The 15,702-nt window shown below is 57.9% G+C and overlaps 1 protein-coding gene across 5 annotated transcripts; it reads left to right on the forward strand.

Annotated features, from left to right (window-relative positions):
- Positions 1-1,184: 1,184 nt before the first annotated feature.
- FGFR4 (fibroblast growth factor receptor 4) lies at positions 1,185-11,982 on the forward strand. Of its 5 annotated transcripts, none has more exons than XM_029217696.1 (19): positions 1,205-1,296; positions 2,909-3,062; positions 3,644-3,787; positions 4,437-4,700; positions 4,788-4,868; positions 4,989-5,155; positions 5,706-5,829; positions 6,366-6,556; positions 6,687-6,825; positions 7,180-7,373; positions 7,482-7,627; positions 7,714-7,835; positions 9,352-9,462; positions 9,550-9,740; positions 10,134-10,256; positions 10,343-10,413; positions 10,634-10,771; positions 11,049-11,154; positions 11,253-11,980. In XM_029217696.1, the coding sequence occupies exons 3-19, from the start codon at positions 3,697-3,699 to the stop codon at positions 11,397-11,399; spliced, it is 2,406 nt and encodes an 801-aa protein (XP_029073529.1). In that variant the 5' UTR covers positions 1,205-1,296; positions 2,909-3,062; positions 3,644-3,696; the 3' UTR covers positions 11,400-11,980. The 5 variants fall into 5 exon arrangements, with proteins under 5 accessions (XP_029073527.1, XP_029073529.1, XP_029073531.1 ...); XM_029217697.1 differs by having other exon boundaries at positions 1,276-1,296; positions 2,912-3,062; XM_029217695.1 differs by having other exon boundaries at positions 1,278-1,296; positions 2,912-2,957; positions 11,253-11,981.
- The last annotated feature ends 3,720 nt before the right edge of the window (positions 11,983-15,702 follow it).

The raw sequence follows: 15,702 nt of genomic DNA on the forward strand, positions 1-15,702 counted from the left end.
TTCCATATCTTGGCAATTGTAAATAATGCTGCTATGAACATTGGGGTGCATGTACCTTTTCAAATTAGTATTTTCATTTTTTTCCATATACACCCAGGAGTAGAATTGCTGGGTCATATGGTAGTTCTATTTTTAGTTTTTGAGAAATCTCCATACTGTTTTCCACAGTGGCTGCACCAATTTACATTCTCACCAACAGTGTGTGAGGGGAACATGTCTACTTTTTGCAACCACTTCTTGAGGATGATACTATCATTATACCTGTTTTACTGATGAGAAAATGAAGACACGGGGATGGAGTAACTTGACAAGGCCACGTGTGATGGTGCTGAGATTTGAGTCCTGCAATTAGTGATCTGAATCACTTCACTCTCTGCTTCTTTCTCCATGCTCACAGGAGAGAAGACGTGGAGGAGGAACTGGCAAGTTAAGAGGGCTTCTCTGGGGACATGAGCTGAGACCTAAGAATGAGGTGGAACTATCCAGACCTAGAGCGGAAAGCTCATCCCAGGAAGCGGAACCACATGTGCAAGGCCCAGAGGTAGGGTGGGAGCAAGGAAGAAGTGAATGAAGGCTTCATCTGGAGGCGTGGGCGGGGCCAGGTCATGCTAAGAATCTCTATAGGAAACTATTGGGAAGTTTTAAAGAGATGGTTGTGGTCGGTACAGCCAGAGTTGTATTTTAAATATCACTCTGAAGGTTGTGAGGAGAACGGATGGGGGTGGTGGCAGAGGGGGTGGTCTGTATGACGATTGCGCAGAAGACAGAGGAGCCAGGTTAAGCCAAGGTCTGCGGAGGTGGCAGCTCTGGGCTGCTGGGTCTTGTTCCCTGGGAGGTGAAAAGCAGGGGATGGAGCGATGGACTAGAACTTGGAAGCCAGGCCTGGGTGGGGCAAAAGAGGCGGAGTCTGAAGGGGTGTGCCAGCCGGGATTGGGCTGGCCTCCTAGGGTGCTCGGCGCATTTGGGTTTAAGGAGTAGCCTCCAGGTGAGCGAGACGCTGTGCCACCCGCTGTCAGGAGCTGGTCTGGGCCAGGCGGGACCAGAGATGGGCGGGGCGCTGGGCCTTTGCAGGCCAAGCAGCTGTCAGGATAGAGCTGGTCCAGGAGGGGCGGGGCCCGAAGTAGGTGAAACCCGAGGTGGGCGGGGCGTTGGGCCGCCCGCGGCCACGCCGCTGTCGCGGGTGCATTCCTGGCTCTCTGGCCGGGGGCTGAGCAGCTCCAGAGCGGAGTCTTCGGTCTCCCTGGGCGCGGGGGTAGGGGCTGGCGGGAGCTGGGACCGGGGCCACGGAGGACCCAGGTGAGTCGGAACCCTGTGCCGGGAGCGGGGCCATCTAGAGGTTCGAGGTGAGCCGGGACCCTGTGCAGGCCCAGGCCGCGCTCTCAGCCGCCAGGGGGCGAGCGGCGGCGGGGCTCCGGGAGCTGACCCCTCCCAGCACTGGGAACCTGAGCGTCCTCTCGGCGAGGGGGTGAAGGGGACGGTAAATCAGTAACCCGCAGCGCACACAAGGGCCTTTTGTCCCGCTCCGTCCAAAGAGCAACCTGGCCGCGGAGCTGGTTACTCATTGCCCACCGGGGCGGGGGCGGGCCAGCTGTCCCTGCAGCTCCCTTCAGGACCCGCTGACTGGCACTTCCCCTCAAGGTGGCCGGGTAGGGGTGGAGGAGGAAGAGCGCGCTGGTCCCTCTGCTGCTGGACCGTGTGCGCGCCCCGAATAGAAATGAGCAAGTTGAGGCTCCGAGAGGTGCAGTCATTTGCCCAGGCTCCCCAAGCGCTTGAGTGCGAGAGGCTGGAGAACACAGGACTACTTGATGCCAGAGTCAGGCCCTCCGACCCCACGTGCAGGGCAGTCAGTCGGTCAGCTGCGGGCAGGTGACCCGACTAAGGTTCTGAGGTCAGGGTAGCCTGGGAGTGGGAATAAAATCCCTGGGCCTCTCACTCCACTCCCAACCCAGAGAACTGCCCTCCCTGCAGAGCAGAGCAGAGTGAGGGGATTTCACAGAGACGGGGCAATGGAAACCGGGGGTGGGCACAGAGACAGTGGCATCTGAACCAGCTGGAGAAGTGGGGGCAGAGAGGTATGGGCAAGAGAGAAGACATGCCCGGTTTGGAAAGCCAACGGCTTCCCAGTGCTGAAGAAGCTGACTGTGCAGCCAATGAGATTGACAAAGGCAGGGAGGGAGGCCTTGGATGCTGGATAAACAGTGTGGACTGGATCCTGCTGCACACAGGCAGCCATTAAGGGCTTGTAAGCTGGTGGGTGTTGGGGGGTGGGGGGCGGAACATGGCAGACTTGTAATTTTTAAAACACTGCTGGAGAACCCAGGGAGACATTTGCAAAGGCCCAAGCTAGAGATGACCATAGCGTGCTCTGGGTTCAGGCAGGGAAGGTGAGATGGACTAGAGGGGGATTGGACAGGTTGTGCTCCAGCTGTAGGGGCAACCCAGGGAAGAAGCAGTTCAAAGGGGGAGATAATGGCTTTGGCCAGGACAGGCTAAGTGTCCCCTGCCTCAGAACCAGAGCTGGACAGGGGGACAGTGGCTGAGGAGAGAGTGTGCAGTGGAATTCCCGGGCAAGGTGGATCCAGAGACACCAGTGCCACCTGACTGTTACCCAGCCCCAGGTGACAGCCAGTAAGCCCCTGGGACTACACTAGTCACCCTCTTCCCCTGCCAGCTGAGGCTCAGTTTTGAGTGTTCCTTTCAGAGGATGGAGACATCGTTGGTGGCATTTGGAGGAGGGTAACTAGATGGGGTGGGAGTGTACATCACACCTGACAGGAACAGCACCCTCAGCGGAGGTGACTGGCCGAGAGCTGAACAAGGGTGACAGTCATGGGGACGGGGAAGGGGAAGAAAACATTCCAACATTCTGTGTGCCCAGCCCTACATACACTCTCTTTTCTCCTCAAAGCAGTCCTGTGAGGACAGCAGCCCAGAGAAGGACAGGGACTTGCAAGTTGGTAAGAGTCAGGATTTGAAGTTGACTCTGTCAGACACTGGAGTCTACATTCTTTACAAGAGCTTGTGTGCCTCTGACGGAGCTGTGGGGACACAAAAAAACAGAGGTAACCCCAGAATGCAATTCTGGTTCAGAATGAGGAAGAGCTTTTGCTTGCCGTAGAATGTACTGCCTTGTTAGTAGTGAGCACCCTGCCACTGCGGGTATCCAAAGCTGGTCATGGAAATGTCAGCAATGCTGTAAGGAGTGGGGGTCAGATCAGATAACATCCAGATGCTGAAGTTTGGCCTTGTATTATATTTCAGATTTTTTTTTTCAGTAATAAATTCATTTATTCAGCAAAAAATAAATTATGTGTGCTGAGAGAGAGCAGAATACGTGTCTCCATTCTCTGCTTCCTTCCAAGGAAAGAATCCCAAGCCTGCCCTTTTTGTGAACTTGTGCCGGGGTCTCAGCAGGACCCAAGGAGAGCAGGAAGCCCAGCCCCGGCTCCGCACCACACAACCTACTGTGGGGAGGCCTTGGGCTCTGACAACAGCAGAGCTGGTTCTAGTCTCTGCCCTGACGCTGCCTAGCAGCGGCTTGAACAAGTCGGCATTTCTTGTCTGTTTCCCCATCTGTAAGATAGCGGCGTAGCGCCAACAAAGGTGCACGTCTAGCAGGAGTTCTTCGCCCTTTCTGTTTCAGGAAGGCAGTCAGTGGGAGGCCCAGCCTGGGTCCCTGCAAGCAGCAGGAAGGAGATGCGGCTGCTGTTGGCCCTGTTGGGGGTCCTGCTGGGGGCACCTGGGGCTCCAGCTTTGTCCCTTGAGGCCTCTGAGGAAGCAGAGCTGGGTATGGCCTCTAAGATGGGAGAGGGTGGCAGGGGTGGGAAGAGTGGGCATCAGGAGGGGGCTGCTGGCTGAGCAAGGCTGGAGAGGATCCTGGCCCAGGCTCTGAGGAGGTGGCGGCAGGGCAGGACCAACCACTGAGACTCAGTGTCTGGCTCCCAGCAAGCATCCACCTATCTCTGTGTCCACAAGAGAGACTGGACTTGCAGGGTGCAGGGCCCTGAGGTGGGCCGCAGAGCTGGTGGTGAGCCCCTTGGCTGTGTGTGTGGGTGTGTGCTGTGCACTGGGTGTGTGGCTTGGGAGGCCCAGCCAGCATGTGTGGTGTGTGCACTGGGAGTGTGATGTGCCCCAGAGGTGTAGGCGTGTGCCCTGTGTGTGGCACCTGTAGCATGTGCCTTGTGTGTGTATGTGTTTCTTGGGACAGTGGCATGTCCTGTCCAGCATGTGTGCCATGCACCATGTGTGTGATATGCACCAGAGGCATGGCATTTGCCCTGCACATACCGTCTGTGGTTGTGCATGTGGTTGTGTGTATGTGGAAGAGCAGCGGTGTCCAGCATGTGTCGAGGGGTTGCTCCTGCCATGAGTGTGCAGCATGTTCTCTGTATGCAGGGGGCTGACTCAGCTCACTGACCTCTGCCCTCGGCCCACAGAGCCCTGCCTGGCCCCCAGCCCAGAGCAGCAAGAGCAGGAGCTGACTGTGGCGCTTGGGCAGCCTGTGCGGTTATGCTGTGGGTGGGCTGAGCGCAGTGGCCACTGGTACAAGGAGGGCAGTCGCCTGGCACCTGCTGGCCGGGTACGAGGCTGGAGAGGCCGCTTGGAGATCGCCAGCTTCCTACCCGAAGACGCTGGCCGATACCTCTGCCTGACACGAGGCTCCATGCTTGTCTTGTACAATGTCACCTTGGTTGTGGATGGTAAGGGGGTCTGGCAGTGGCTAAGGGGTCCCTGGGGAGAGAAACTCTGTCCTGGGCCTCAACTGCCTCCCTCTGTCCCTGACATAGACTCCATGACCTCCAGCAACGGTGATGAGGACCCCAAGACCCACAGAGGCCCCTCAAATGAGCACATTTACCCCCAGCAAGGTCAGTGTGACTCCTCAAGGACTTATTCCCCTGTCTTCCAGCTGGTCACTGAGAAGAGATCTGTGTGTAAACAGGTGGTCCTCCTGAGGGCACTGAGTTCTCCCTTCCCCTCCCCGCCAGCACCCTACTGGACACACCCCCAGCGCATGGAGAAGAAACTGCACGCAGTGCCTGCCGGGAACACCATCAAGTTCCGCTGTCCAGCTGCAGGCAACCCCATGCCCACCATCCGCTGGCTCAAGGATGGACAGGACTTCCATGGGGAGCATCGCATTGGAGGCATTCGGGTGAGTCTCCGGGTTCCCCCACCAGTCCCCTCAAGTCAAACCCACAGTTCTTTCTCTACTGAGAAAGGCAGCTGCAGGGCCCCAGAAGGAGCACTAGACTGTGGACTTGGACAGCTCTGGTTCAAGTTCCCACTCTGCCACTCTCTGGCAAGTGACTTAACCTCTCGACCTTAGCAACTCCATGTGTAAAGTGGGAAGGATCACTGACCAGCAGGTATTAATATGTTTTAGCAGCTCATTCTCATAAGACCCTACAGGGTCAGTTCCAGGCTGTAGTCTCAGAGGAAGCTGAGACTCAGAGAGGGCAAAAACTGGTTCAAGGTGGCACAGCTCAGAAGAAGTAGAGCTAAAACTCAAGGACTTGAACTCACGGCTCAGATACTTCTTGGGGCCTTCTCCTTTGTTCCAAGGTCCCTAGCCTTGGCGTGGCCTCCCCAGGGCCTAGAGAGCTTGAGAAGACCCCCGCGGGCAGAATATAGCCTCCTCATGCTCTGGTCCCCTGGATGGGCATGGTTCGGTGGCCCCTCATGGACATTTCTCCTGCTCCCAGCTGCGCCACCAGCACTGGAGCCTGGTGATGGAAAGCGTGGTGCCCTCGGACCGTGGCACATACACCTGCCTTGTGGAGAACTCTTTGGGCAGCATCCGCTACAGCTATCTGCTGGACGTGCTGGGTGAGCGGGCGGGCGGGCGGGCGGGCGGGCAAGGCAGTGTCAGGGTGGGAGCCCTGACTCTGCCCTCAGGTGGGACCCAGTCTGGCAGGCAAGATGGACTTTTAGATGACTCACTCAAGCTACTCAAATTATCCAGGTGGGTCCAAGAGAAGCCCAGGGGATAATGTGGGCTTGGAGGAGCAGGGTTGGGCTGAGGAGAAACATGGGAAAGACATCCAGGCAGAGGGCACAGGCTGAGTAAAGGCCCTAGGCATAAAGAACACAATGCATTTGTGGGGACGTGTATGCCTAGAGTGTGGCATTCAAGCAGAGAGCCAGGCCTGGAGGGTTTTTGAGTGCTAGGCTGAGAAGTTGTCCTTGACCCCAAAGGCAATGGGGAGCCATGGAAGGTTTAAACAGTGTAAGAAGGGGATGAACAAGGTCTGAGCTGAGTATCAGGAAGGTCCCTCCCTTGAGCTGGGGGGGAGGCTGGAGGCAGGTGACCAGGGTGCTTCTGTGGGTGCCTGGTCAGGGCTGACGGCCCGGCCCCGCCCCAGAGCGGTCCCCGCACCGGCCCATCCTGCAGGCGGGGCTCCCAGCCAACACCACAGCTGTAGCGGGCAGCGACGTGGAGCTGCTCTGCAAGGTGTACAGCGACGCCCAGCCCCACATCCAGTGGCTGAAGCACATTGTCATCAACGGCAGCAGCTTCGGTGCCGATGGCTTCCCCTATGTGCAAGTCTTAAAGGTCCAGTCCCTGCCAGCACCTGACTCTACCATTCTCCCACGGGTGGTAGGGAATGGTCCCCAGCTCCCTTCCTGGCCGCAGTGTGGCCCCAGGCCCTTCTGTGACCCCTGAATGTGTCCGCCTTCCCCAGACAGCAGACATCAATAGCTCGGAGGTGGAGGTCCTATACCTTCGGAATGTGTCTGCTGAGGATGCAGGCGAGTACACCTGCCTGGCGGGCAATTCCATCGGCCTTTCCTACCAGTCAGCCTGGCTCACGGTGCTGACAGGTGAGCTCCTGAGGGGCCAGGAGAGGCTGCGGGATGCTGCTGTGGTTCCACAGTGGGCTGTGACCTGTTGGGTAGATAGTCTTCCTTGGCCTGTGGGGTCTGGATTTGGGATGTGGTGTGTGGATTTGTGTGTTTGATTCTGCTTGTAGCAGTCCCTCTATGCGTGTCCACATGTGACCGTCCGTGTGACTCTCTGGGGTGTTGGTATGAGGGACGGAGTGTAAATGCAGTTTTCTTGGTGTGTGTCCCTATGTATGTTGGGAGCTATGAGGGCCTCAGTTAGAGGGAATGGGGCCAGCCATCTGATCACTGACTGGTCAGTTTCTGTCTGTCTGTATGTCTCCCTGTGGGCAGAGGAGGATCTCATGTGGTCGGCAACAGCGCCTGAGGCCAGGTACACGGACATCATCCTGTACACATCAGGCTCTCTGGCTTTGATGGTGCTCCTGCTTCTGGCCGGGCTGTATCGCAGGCAGGTGCTCCTCGGCCGGCACCCCCGGCAGCCTGCCACTGTGCAGAAATTGTCCCGCTTCCCTCTGGCCCGACAGGTACCAACCATGCTGTCCCCCACCTCTGTGTCCCCGTAGTGAGGCTCCGGGCCTGCTTTCCTGCCTCAGCTTGGCTTCAGCAGACAGACCAAGTCTCTCACTTTGCAGTTCTCCCTGGAGTCAGGCTCCTCAGCCAAGTCAAGCTCATCCCTGGTGCGGGGTGTCCGTCTCTCCTCCAGCGGCCCCCCATTGCTTGCGGGCCTCGTGAATCTAGACCTACCTCTCGACCCACTGTGGGAGTTCCCCCGGGACAGGTATGCGGTGCTGAGTGAGGGTGGGGATCAGACTCTGGGCAGGAATGATGCCCTGATGGCTGAGGCCTCATCTCTCTCATCTCCAGGCTGGTCCTGGGAAAGCCCCTGGGCGAGGGCTGCTTCGGGCAGGTGGTGTGCGCAGAGGCCTTTGGTATGGACCCCATCCGGCCTGACCAAGCCAGCACTGTGGCCGTCAAGATGCTTAAGGGTGAGTGTGGCAGCCTAGGGGAGATCCAGTGGCCTTGGGAGTAACAGACGGGGCTCTCAGTGCTAGCGGGTGAGCACTGAGGGCCAAGAGAGGCCACCCAATCCCACCCGAGGGCCTGGGGCCCAACTCTGCTACTGACCCTGGCAAGTCATTTCTGAGCTTCAGTTTCCTTACGTGTCACGTGGAGTAAATAATAGTCCCTGCCTCCCAGCCCAAGGTTTGTGGGAAGTGCCTGGTGCCTAAAGTCTTAACCATGGGGATGATGATGACTACAAGGGTTTAGGGTGATGGGTCTGATACCCCGTGTCAGCCTTGGCCTCAAATAACCTTGTCAGCCTTGAAGGCCTCCGCCTCATTCCCCCACGATTCCCCCGCAAATTGCACCCTCAGCCTCCCCCGGGCCCTGTCGCCCCGTGTTCACCACCGTCTCGGAGAACAGCCCAGGCAGCAACCCCAAGGGGCTCAGAGCACACCTGGGACCCACCATCGGGGCCTCTTGCTGCTGTTCCCCAGCCCCCTCTTCAAGAGCAGCCCAAACCGCTGTTCTGCTTCCCCCGGCCCCTCCTCTCTGCACAGCTGGGGCCACCTGGCACTTTCTGGGAGGCAGGGATTGAGAAATGTGCATTGTGAGGTCTGGTGGGGAGGGTATGTCATTGGCCCAGGGCCACAGGTCAGCCCCAGGGGCTCAGCCCCTGGTCCTTAGCCTTCTCAAAAGAAGCTGGAGCCAGTGTCTTCCTGGCCTCCCCGTCTGCACCCCACTGGCAGCTCCCTGAATTCCCAGGCCAGATGGACGCCAGGCCTTGGTCAGACAGACCTCAGGTCTCCAGCCCACTTCCCGCCCCCAGGAGTTCTCACCCCATTCAGGGAGTAACACCAAGCCCTCCAGACAGAGCTTCCTTCCTGTTCAGAGCTCTTCCCTCTCTCTCCTGTTTCCTGGTCCCACTCACTGGCAGGCCTACCACTTTTTTTTTTTTTTTTAATTAATTTATTTATTTATTTATTTTTGGCTGTGTTGGGTCTTCGTTTCTGTGCGAGGGCTCTCTCCAGTTGCGGCAAGCGGGGGCCACTGTTCATCGCAGTGCGCGGGCCTCTCACTGTCGCGGCCTCTCCCGTTGCGGAGCACAGGCTCCAGACACGCAGGCTCAGTAGTTGTGGCTCATGGGCTTAGTTGCTTCGCGGCATGTGGGATCTTCCCAGACCAGAGCTCAAACCTGTGTCCCCTGCATTGGCAGGCAGATTCCCAACCACTGCGCCACCAGGGAAGCCCAGGCCTACCACTTTTAGATCCTTGATCTTGTTGCATCCTTGCAACTGCTATGAGAGTAGGGCACGATCCATTGTCCCGTTTCATACAAGATAATCCTGAGGTTCAGAGAGGTTAAGAGATTGTTTCAAGGCCACACAGCCTAGCAGGAATTCAGGCCCAGACCTTCCTGACTCATGAGTCCAGGGCGCCGTGTCCTGTCCCCAACCCAAAGTCTCGCTTATGTAGTCACCCTGGCTGTCATCCTTACAGACAATGCCTCCGACAAGGATTTGGCAGACCTGGTCTCTGAGATGGAGGTGATGAAGCTGATTGGCCGACACAAGAACATTATCAACCTGCTGGGTGTCTGCACCCAGGAAGGTGGGGTGGGGCAGGGCTAGGGACGGGGACGGTTGGGATGCAGAGCCACAGCCTCAGTAGCTTCCCTGTCCCCCCTTGCCTCTGTAGGGCCCCTGTACGTGATTGTGGAGTGTGCCGCCAAGGGAAACCTGCGGGAGTTCCTGCGGGCCCGCCGCCCCCCAGGCCCTGACCTCACCCCTGACGGGCCTCGGAGCAGCGAGGGGCCACTCTCCTTCCCTGCCCTGGTCTCCTGCGCCTACCAGGTGGCCCGGGGCATGCAGTACCTGGAGTCGCGGAAGGTACAGGCAGCGGGCAGCACTCTGGACCACTCCAACTGCCCCATCCCCACACTTTCATGCCCTGCATTAAATGCCCCAACTTCTCCCTCCCCTTTTTCATTAGCCTGTGTCCCTGAGTCCTTCTGTAACCCCTCAGTCCTTCTGTACACAGTTGAAACTGCATATCCCCATTCCTTCCTCACATACTCCCTACCACACAGGTAGGAAGAGGCAGTGCAGGAGAGAGGGTGTGGGCCCTGAAGTTAGTTGGCTTAGGTGTCCTCTCTGTGACTCTTGACTTCCTCTTCTGTAAAATGGGTGGATGATCCCTACCCCGAGGGTTACTGTGAGGTCCTGTGTGCCCAGCTTCCTGCTCTGTCCTCATAAACCTAAGACCCCTGCCCTGCCCCCCAGTGCATCCACCGGGATCTGGCTGCCCGCAATGTGCTGGTGACCGAGGACAACGTGATGAAGATCGCTGACTTTGGGCTGGCCCGCGGCATCCACCACATTGACTACTACAAGAAAACTAGCAACGTAAGGGAGGCAGGGCAGAACTCAGTAGGGGCGGGGCACCGGGACCTGTGGGACTTTGCAGCAATGTGCCCTCTTCTCCCCTCCAGGGCCGCCTGCCTGTCAAGTGGATGGCACCTGAGGCCTTGTTTGACAGAGTCTACACACACCAGAGTGACGTGTGGGTCCTAGAAGCTGGGGCCCGGGGTGTCTGCAGGCGATCACAGAAAGGGCAAAGCTCTTGCCCCGGGTCGCACAGCCCTGGGACCTGAATGGGACTAGACTCTAAAAGAAACCCTAATCCTGACCCCCATGGTGGATCATAGCTGTGGGGTCCCCCATCCTAGTCCCAGGGGTAGGGAGTGAAGCTGTGCCCTGCTGAGCCTGGGTTCTGCCTCCAGGTGGTCATTTGGGATCCTGCTGTGGGAGATCTTTACCCTCGGGGGCTCCCCATACCCTGGCATCCCAGTGGAGGAGCTGTTCTCGCTGCTACGAGAGGGGCATCGGATGGACCGGCCCCCACACTGCCCCCCAGAGCTGTGAGGCCTCACCCCACTCTCCCCCGCTTTCCAGTCCTTACCCTCTGCCCTGACCTTGACCTCAGGGCCTGGCCATAGAGAGTGGTTAGCACTAACACTGTCACCACCTCCTCCTCAGCCCAGCAGGGAGGTCCTGGCCTGGTACCCTTCCACTGAATGGCCTCACTTACCCCACATCAAACCCTACCCCTTCCTCACATCCCCCCACCCAGGGCCATGAGGTCCCCGCTCACCCAGGCCTGAGGCTCCTTCTGACCCTCCCCCACGCCTCTCCCAGGTACGGGCTGATGCGTGAGTGCTGGCACGCAGCACCCTCTCAGAGGCCCACTTTCAAGCAGCTGGTGGAGGCACTGGACAAGGTCCTGCTGGCCGTCTCTGAGGAGGTACTGTGCCCCTATTGTCCCATGACCCCCCTGTGCCCACTGCCCTCTGGGCCCTGTCCCACCTGACCACCAGGGCTGACCAGCACTGTTCCCCATAGTACCTCGACCTCCGCCTGACCTTTGGACCCTACTCCCCTGCTGGCGGGGACGCCAGCAGCACCTGCTCCTCCAGCGACTCTGTCTTCAGCCACGACCCCCTGCCCCTGGGGCCCAGCCCCTTCTCCTTCCCTGGGGTGCAGACATGAGAGCGGCACAAAGTTGTATGGGCAGGCCGGCCATCAGCCTTGGGCCTCCTGGCTGAGCTGCAAGCTGGTGGTGCTTGACCTTGGCACCCCCAGGCCCTGACCTAAAGGTACTGTCCCAGATCTCTGGTTCTGCTTTGGGGAGGTCTGTCTTTGGTCCTGGGGTCCCCAGTTGAGACTCCTGCTCTGGCCTCTGGGTCTCAAGCCAGAGTTCAACCCCAGTCTCAAGGCCTTGCCCTTGCCTTGGAGTCATGGCCCCAGTGTTCTAATGGCTTGTTAAGGTTCTGCTTGGCCTCCTGGGCCTGGGCACTCGGTCCTTGTTCCAGGGCTTTGGTTGGTCCTGGCTGTAGGGCTGTCCTAAATCTCCCCACTTCCCTACACCAAGAAAGGTCTTGGGCCTCTGAACCCCATGTCCCCAGGCCTCCCCTGCCTCCCCTCTGCTGCTTATCCCAGCATCTCGGCGGAAGGAGCACTGGCCCCTTTGCTAGCTGAGAGGCTGGAAGCCTGCCAAAACACAGAAGCAAATGGCCTTTTATAAATTATTTTTTTTTGCAATAAACCACTGTGTGCCTGCCTGGTGTCTTCCCTGCAGCGGGTGGAGGGGGAACAGGGTGGAGAGATCCCCGAGCTGGGAGTTTTGCCTGGGTGACACAGACTGAGAGCTCCATGCCCGGCCCTGGGTTTTCATCCACCTCCAGCTGCGTCAGGGTGGACCCAGGAGCCTGTGTGAACCTCTGTCTTAGTCTGTCTGTCTTACCAGCACCATCTTGTATATGTGATAGTGTGAACGAGTGCTAACGGACAGAGGAGTCCACACGGCACCATCCACTTGGCAGGACTCCTGTACCCTCTGCATATGCGTGTGTGTGTGTGTGCGTACCCTGGGACTGTCCCCAAGGGAGCTGGCAGCACCCCTCCCCCATCTGCTCAGCATTAACCAAGCTGACCGTTAACACAGCGTGAAAGCCTGAAACTCAGCTTCGAGGCTGCTGCCCGCTCCCACGCTCTGCGGCTTAGGCTGGGGGCTTGTGGGGGCTGTGCCCGCCCCGCCCCACCCTGGCCAGTCTCCCAGGCAACAGCTGGTTGCCGCCTGGCTGGGCTGCAGCTGTCTCTGCCTGCCTGGTCCTCGCCTGGGGAGGCCATCATGGCCCTGTTCTCAAACACCCTCTGGGGGGTGGAGGGATCAGCTTCCCAGGGCTCTGAGCCTGGAACCTTCTCCAGCTCCATCCCAGTGGTTACTGCTGCTCTTCAGCCCCTGAATCACAAGGAAGAGGTACCAGACCCAGTGCCTGGTGCTCTCTTCTGCCCTGCCCTGCTGGAACAGGGGTGCCCATCCAGGACACATCATTTGTGGAAGCTGCCTGGATTGCCCCCATGGCCTCTCAGCGGGTGGTGGCTGAAAGTACATACAGGGTCAGAAGGGACTGGATATAAGGATTTGGGACTGGGGCCACCCTGGAAGACTGAGCAGCAGCTCATGGCCATGCTTCTCTTCCTACTCCAGGTCTCCTGACACACCCATTGTGCCCTCTTTGCTTCACTGTGTACCAAATTGAACTACTCATTTTCCCCCCAAAACTGTACCTCCTCCAGGATGCCCCATCTCAGAGGAAGCACCAGGCCTAAACCCAGGGAGTCATCCCTGACCACTTCCTTTCCTTTAAGAGCCCTGTTCCCTAATGGATGGAGAGAACACTGGACTTGGAGCCAGGAAGTTCAAAGCCTGCCACTTCCAGTGTCCCAAGGCCAGTGCTCTCACTTCTTTGATTGTCACTTTCTTTGCCTATATGAACAGGGTGCTCCTGCCTTGCCTACCTCCCAGGGCTTAGGGTTTAGGATGAAATAGGTCTTGGATGAGCACATGTTTAGGGAAGGACGACCTGAAGAGTTCACATGGGTCATGCCAAGTGTTTTGCTAAGAACAGGTGCTTGGGGCTTCCCTGGTGATGCAGTGGTTAAGAATCCGCCTGCCAATGCAGAGGACACGGGTCTGAGCCCTGGCCTGGGAAGATCCCACATGCCGCGGAGCAGCTAAGCCCGTGCGCCACAACTACTGAAGCCCGTGTGCCTAGAGCCCATGCTCTGCAACAAGAGAAGCCACCGCAATGAGAAGCCCGTGCACTGCAACGGAGACCCAACACAGCCAAAAATAATTTAATTAATTAATTAATTAATTTAGAAAAACCAAACAGGTGCTTGGCCTTTGCGGCGGCCCTGAGTGTCCGCCTCCCCACCCAAGGTCTCCTCCATCCCCTTCCCTCCCATTCCCTTGCAGGTGGCTCTACAGGCAGCTTCCAAAAGCAGCTCTTGGCTTATGCTCCCCCTGCACTCAAGAACCCCCTCTGGCTCCCTGGAGTCCCCCAAACTTTCTGACTGAGCCCCGGTCCCCACTGGGGTCACTGGCCAGTGACTGTGTTCTTCACCAGCCTAGCCCATCACAGGAGAGGCAGATCCCTCACAGCCTGCCTGGGGAGGAAAAGGGTTGGGAGGCTACAGCAGTGTGTAAGGACAAGAGGGTGACAAATGAGAACCCCCACTTTCCACTTTCCCAGTGTGAGCCCACTGCTGTGCCAGGCTCAGCCACCCACCACTCTCCCTCACCACAGCCTCGCCAGATAAAGATTTGTATCCCCAGTTTAATGGTAGAGAAACAGGATGTGATGGGCACAGGGTCACAAGGGTTAGGGTCTAAGGAAGGAGATGAGTTGATCTCCCCACCCCAGGTTCCCGGCAGGTCCTGTATACATGGGAGATTCATCAGAGTGACAGGAGCAGCTGCCGCCTGGTAGATCCTGGGGTCCAAGAGGGGCTCAGCTGCCCACCCTGTGCCCCCTCCCTGCTAGCATCCCTGGCAGGCACGTGCTTACTGGGGCCTTTCCACATTCCTCACAGCCCATGTCAGAATGAGACAGATGCTACTAATTCCCCCGTGCAAGCTTTGCTGCTCCATCTCCCCTCCCCCAGGCCTGCTCTGGGCATCATGGCAGCATGTGGAGCCTGACCCCCTTGGTCTGCCTGGGTTCTGAGCAGCTTCCTAGCTAGTGACACCTGCCTCAGGAGCCTTTCCGAAAAGCACTGGGTCACCTCCGGACTCTACCACTTGCTGGCTGCTTGTGTCACTCAAGGCTCTGGTGGGAGCAACAGATAGACAGCCACTCAGATGTCAGAAGCCAGAGCCAAGGGGCAAGAGGCTGCTGGGAGGGAATCAGCGCCTGGGAGGGAGGGGCAAGCTGGCCACAGTGTGTGTGTGTTGCTGTGACTGAAGTTACCCTCTCTGAGCCTGAAACACAGGAATGACAACATGCCTTGAGGAGTGGTTGTAAATGTTCAGTCAAAAATGGCTGTTGCATGGGGATTAGGAGGGAATGGCCCCCAGGCCTGGGTTGCCATGATCTCATGCCCTTTTCGTGGTAGCACTTCCCAGGAAGGCATTCTTGTCCCCATTGCCCAGATGAGGACACTGAGGCTCAGGAGGAAGTGACTGGCCCAAGGTTACATGGGGGCAAATGGGAGAGTTGGTGCTTGGGACCAGGTGCCTATCCCACTGCGAGGATCATTCCCAGAGCCCTGGTGGCCCAGCCATTCTGAGGACCAGGAGAAGCTCTGGATTTCCATGGAGAAGAGGATACCTGTTAATGGAATATCCATGCACACTGGTGGATGGTCATTCATGACACCCGAGCACAGAGTTGCTTGGTCCAGCACTTTGCGCTCCAGCCCTATGGCCTCCATCCCTGCCACCTCAGGGGCCTCACATGGGCTGTTCCTTCTGGGGGACACTCCTCTTCACCCCCTCACCTGGCTAAGCCCCACGTGCCCTTTAGATCTCACTTAAACCTCATTTCTGGGGTCAGCCTCCCAAGGGCCCCTTCCAAGTTGGGTGCCCCCTTCATGCTGAGCCCTCCTATTCAGAGGCTCTCATTGCTATAGAGAAGGATGCCCACAAGAGTCTCCTCCCCACAAAGTGTGATCCCCAGGAAGCAACCACTGTTTTGGTAGTTTTTGTGTTTTTAAAATAAATTTATTTACTTTATTTATTTTTGCCCGCGTTGGGTCTTCGTTGCTGTGCACAGGCTTTCTCTAGTTGTGGCGAGCGGGGGCTGCTCTTCGTTGCGGTGCTCAGGATTCCCATTGCGGTGGCTTCTCTTGTTGGGAGCACGGGCTCTAGGCGCGCGGGCTTCAGTAGTTGTGGCACGCAGGCTCAGTAGTTGTGGCTCGCGGGCTCTAGAGCGCAGGCTCAGTAGTTGTGGTGCACAGACTTAGTTGCTCCGCGGCATGTTGGATCTGCCCGGACCAGGCCTCGAAC

Source organism: Monodon monoceros, unplaced genomic scaffold (genome assembly GCF_005190385.1).
Source record: "Monodon monoceros isolate NGI ecotype Baffin Bay Population unplaced genomic scaffold, NGI_Narwhal_1 Super_Scaffold_12, whole genome shotgun sequence".
NCBI lineage: Eukaryota > Metazoa > Chordata > Mammalia > Artiodactyla > Monodontidae > Monodon > Monodon monoceros.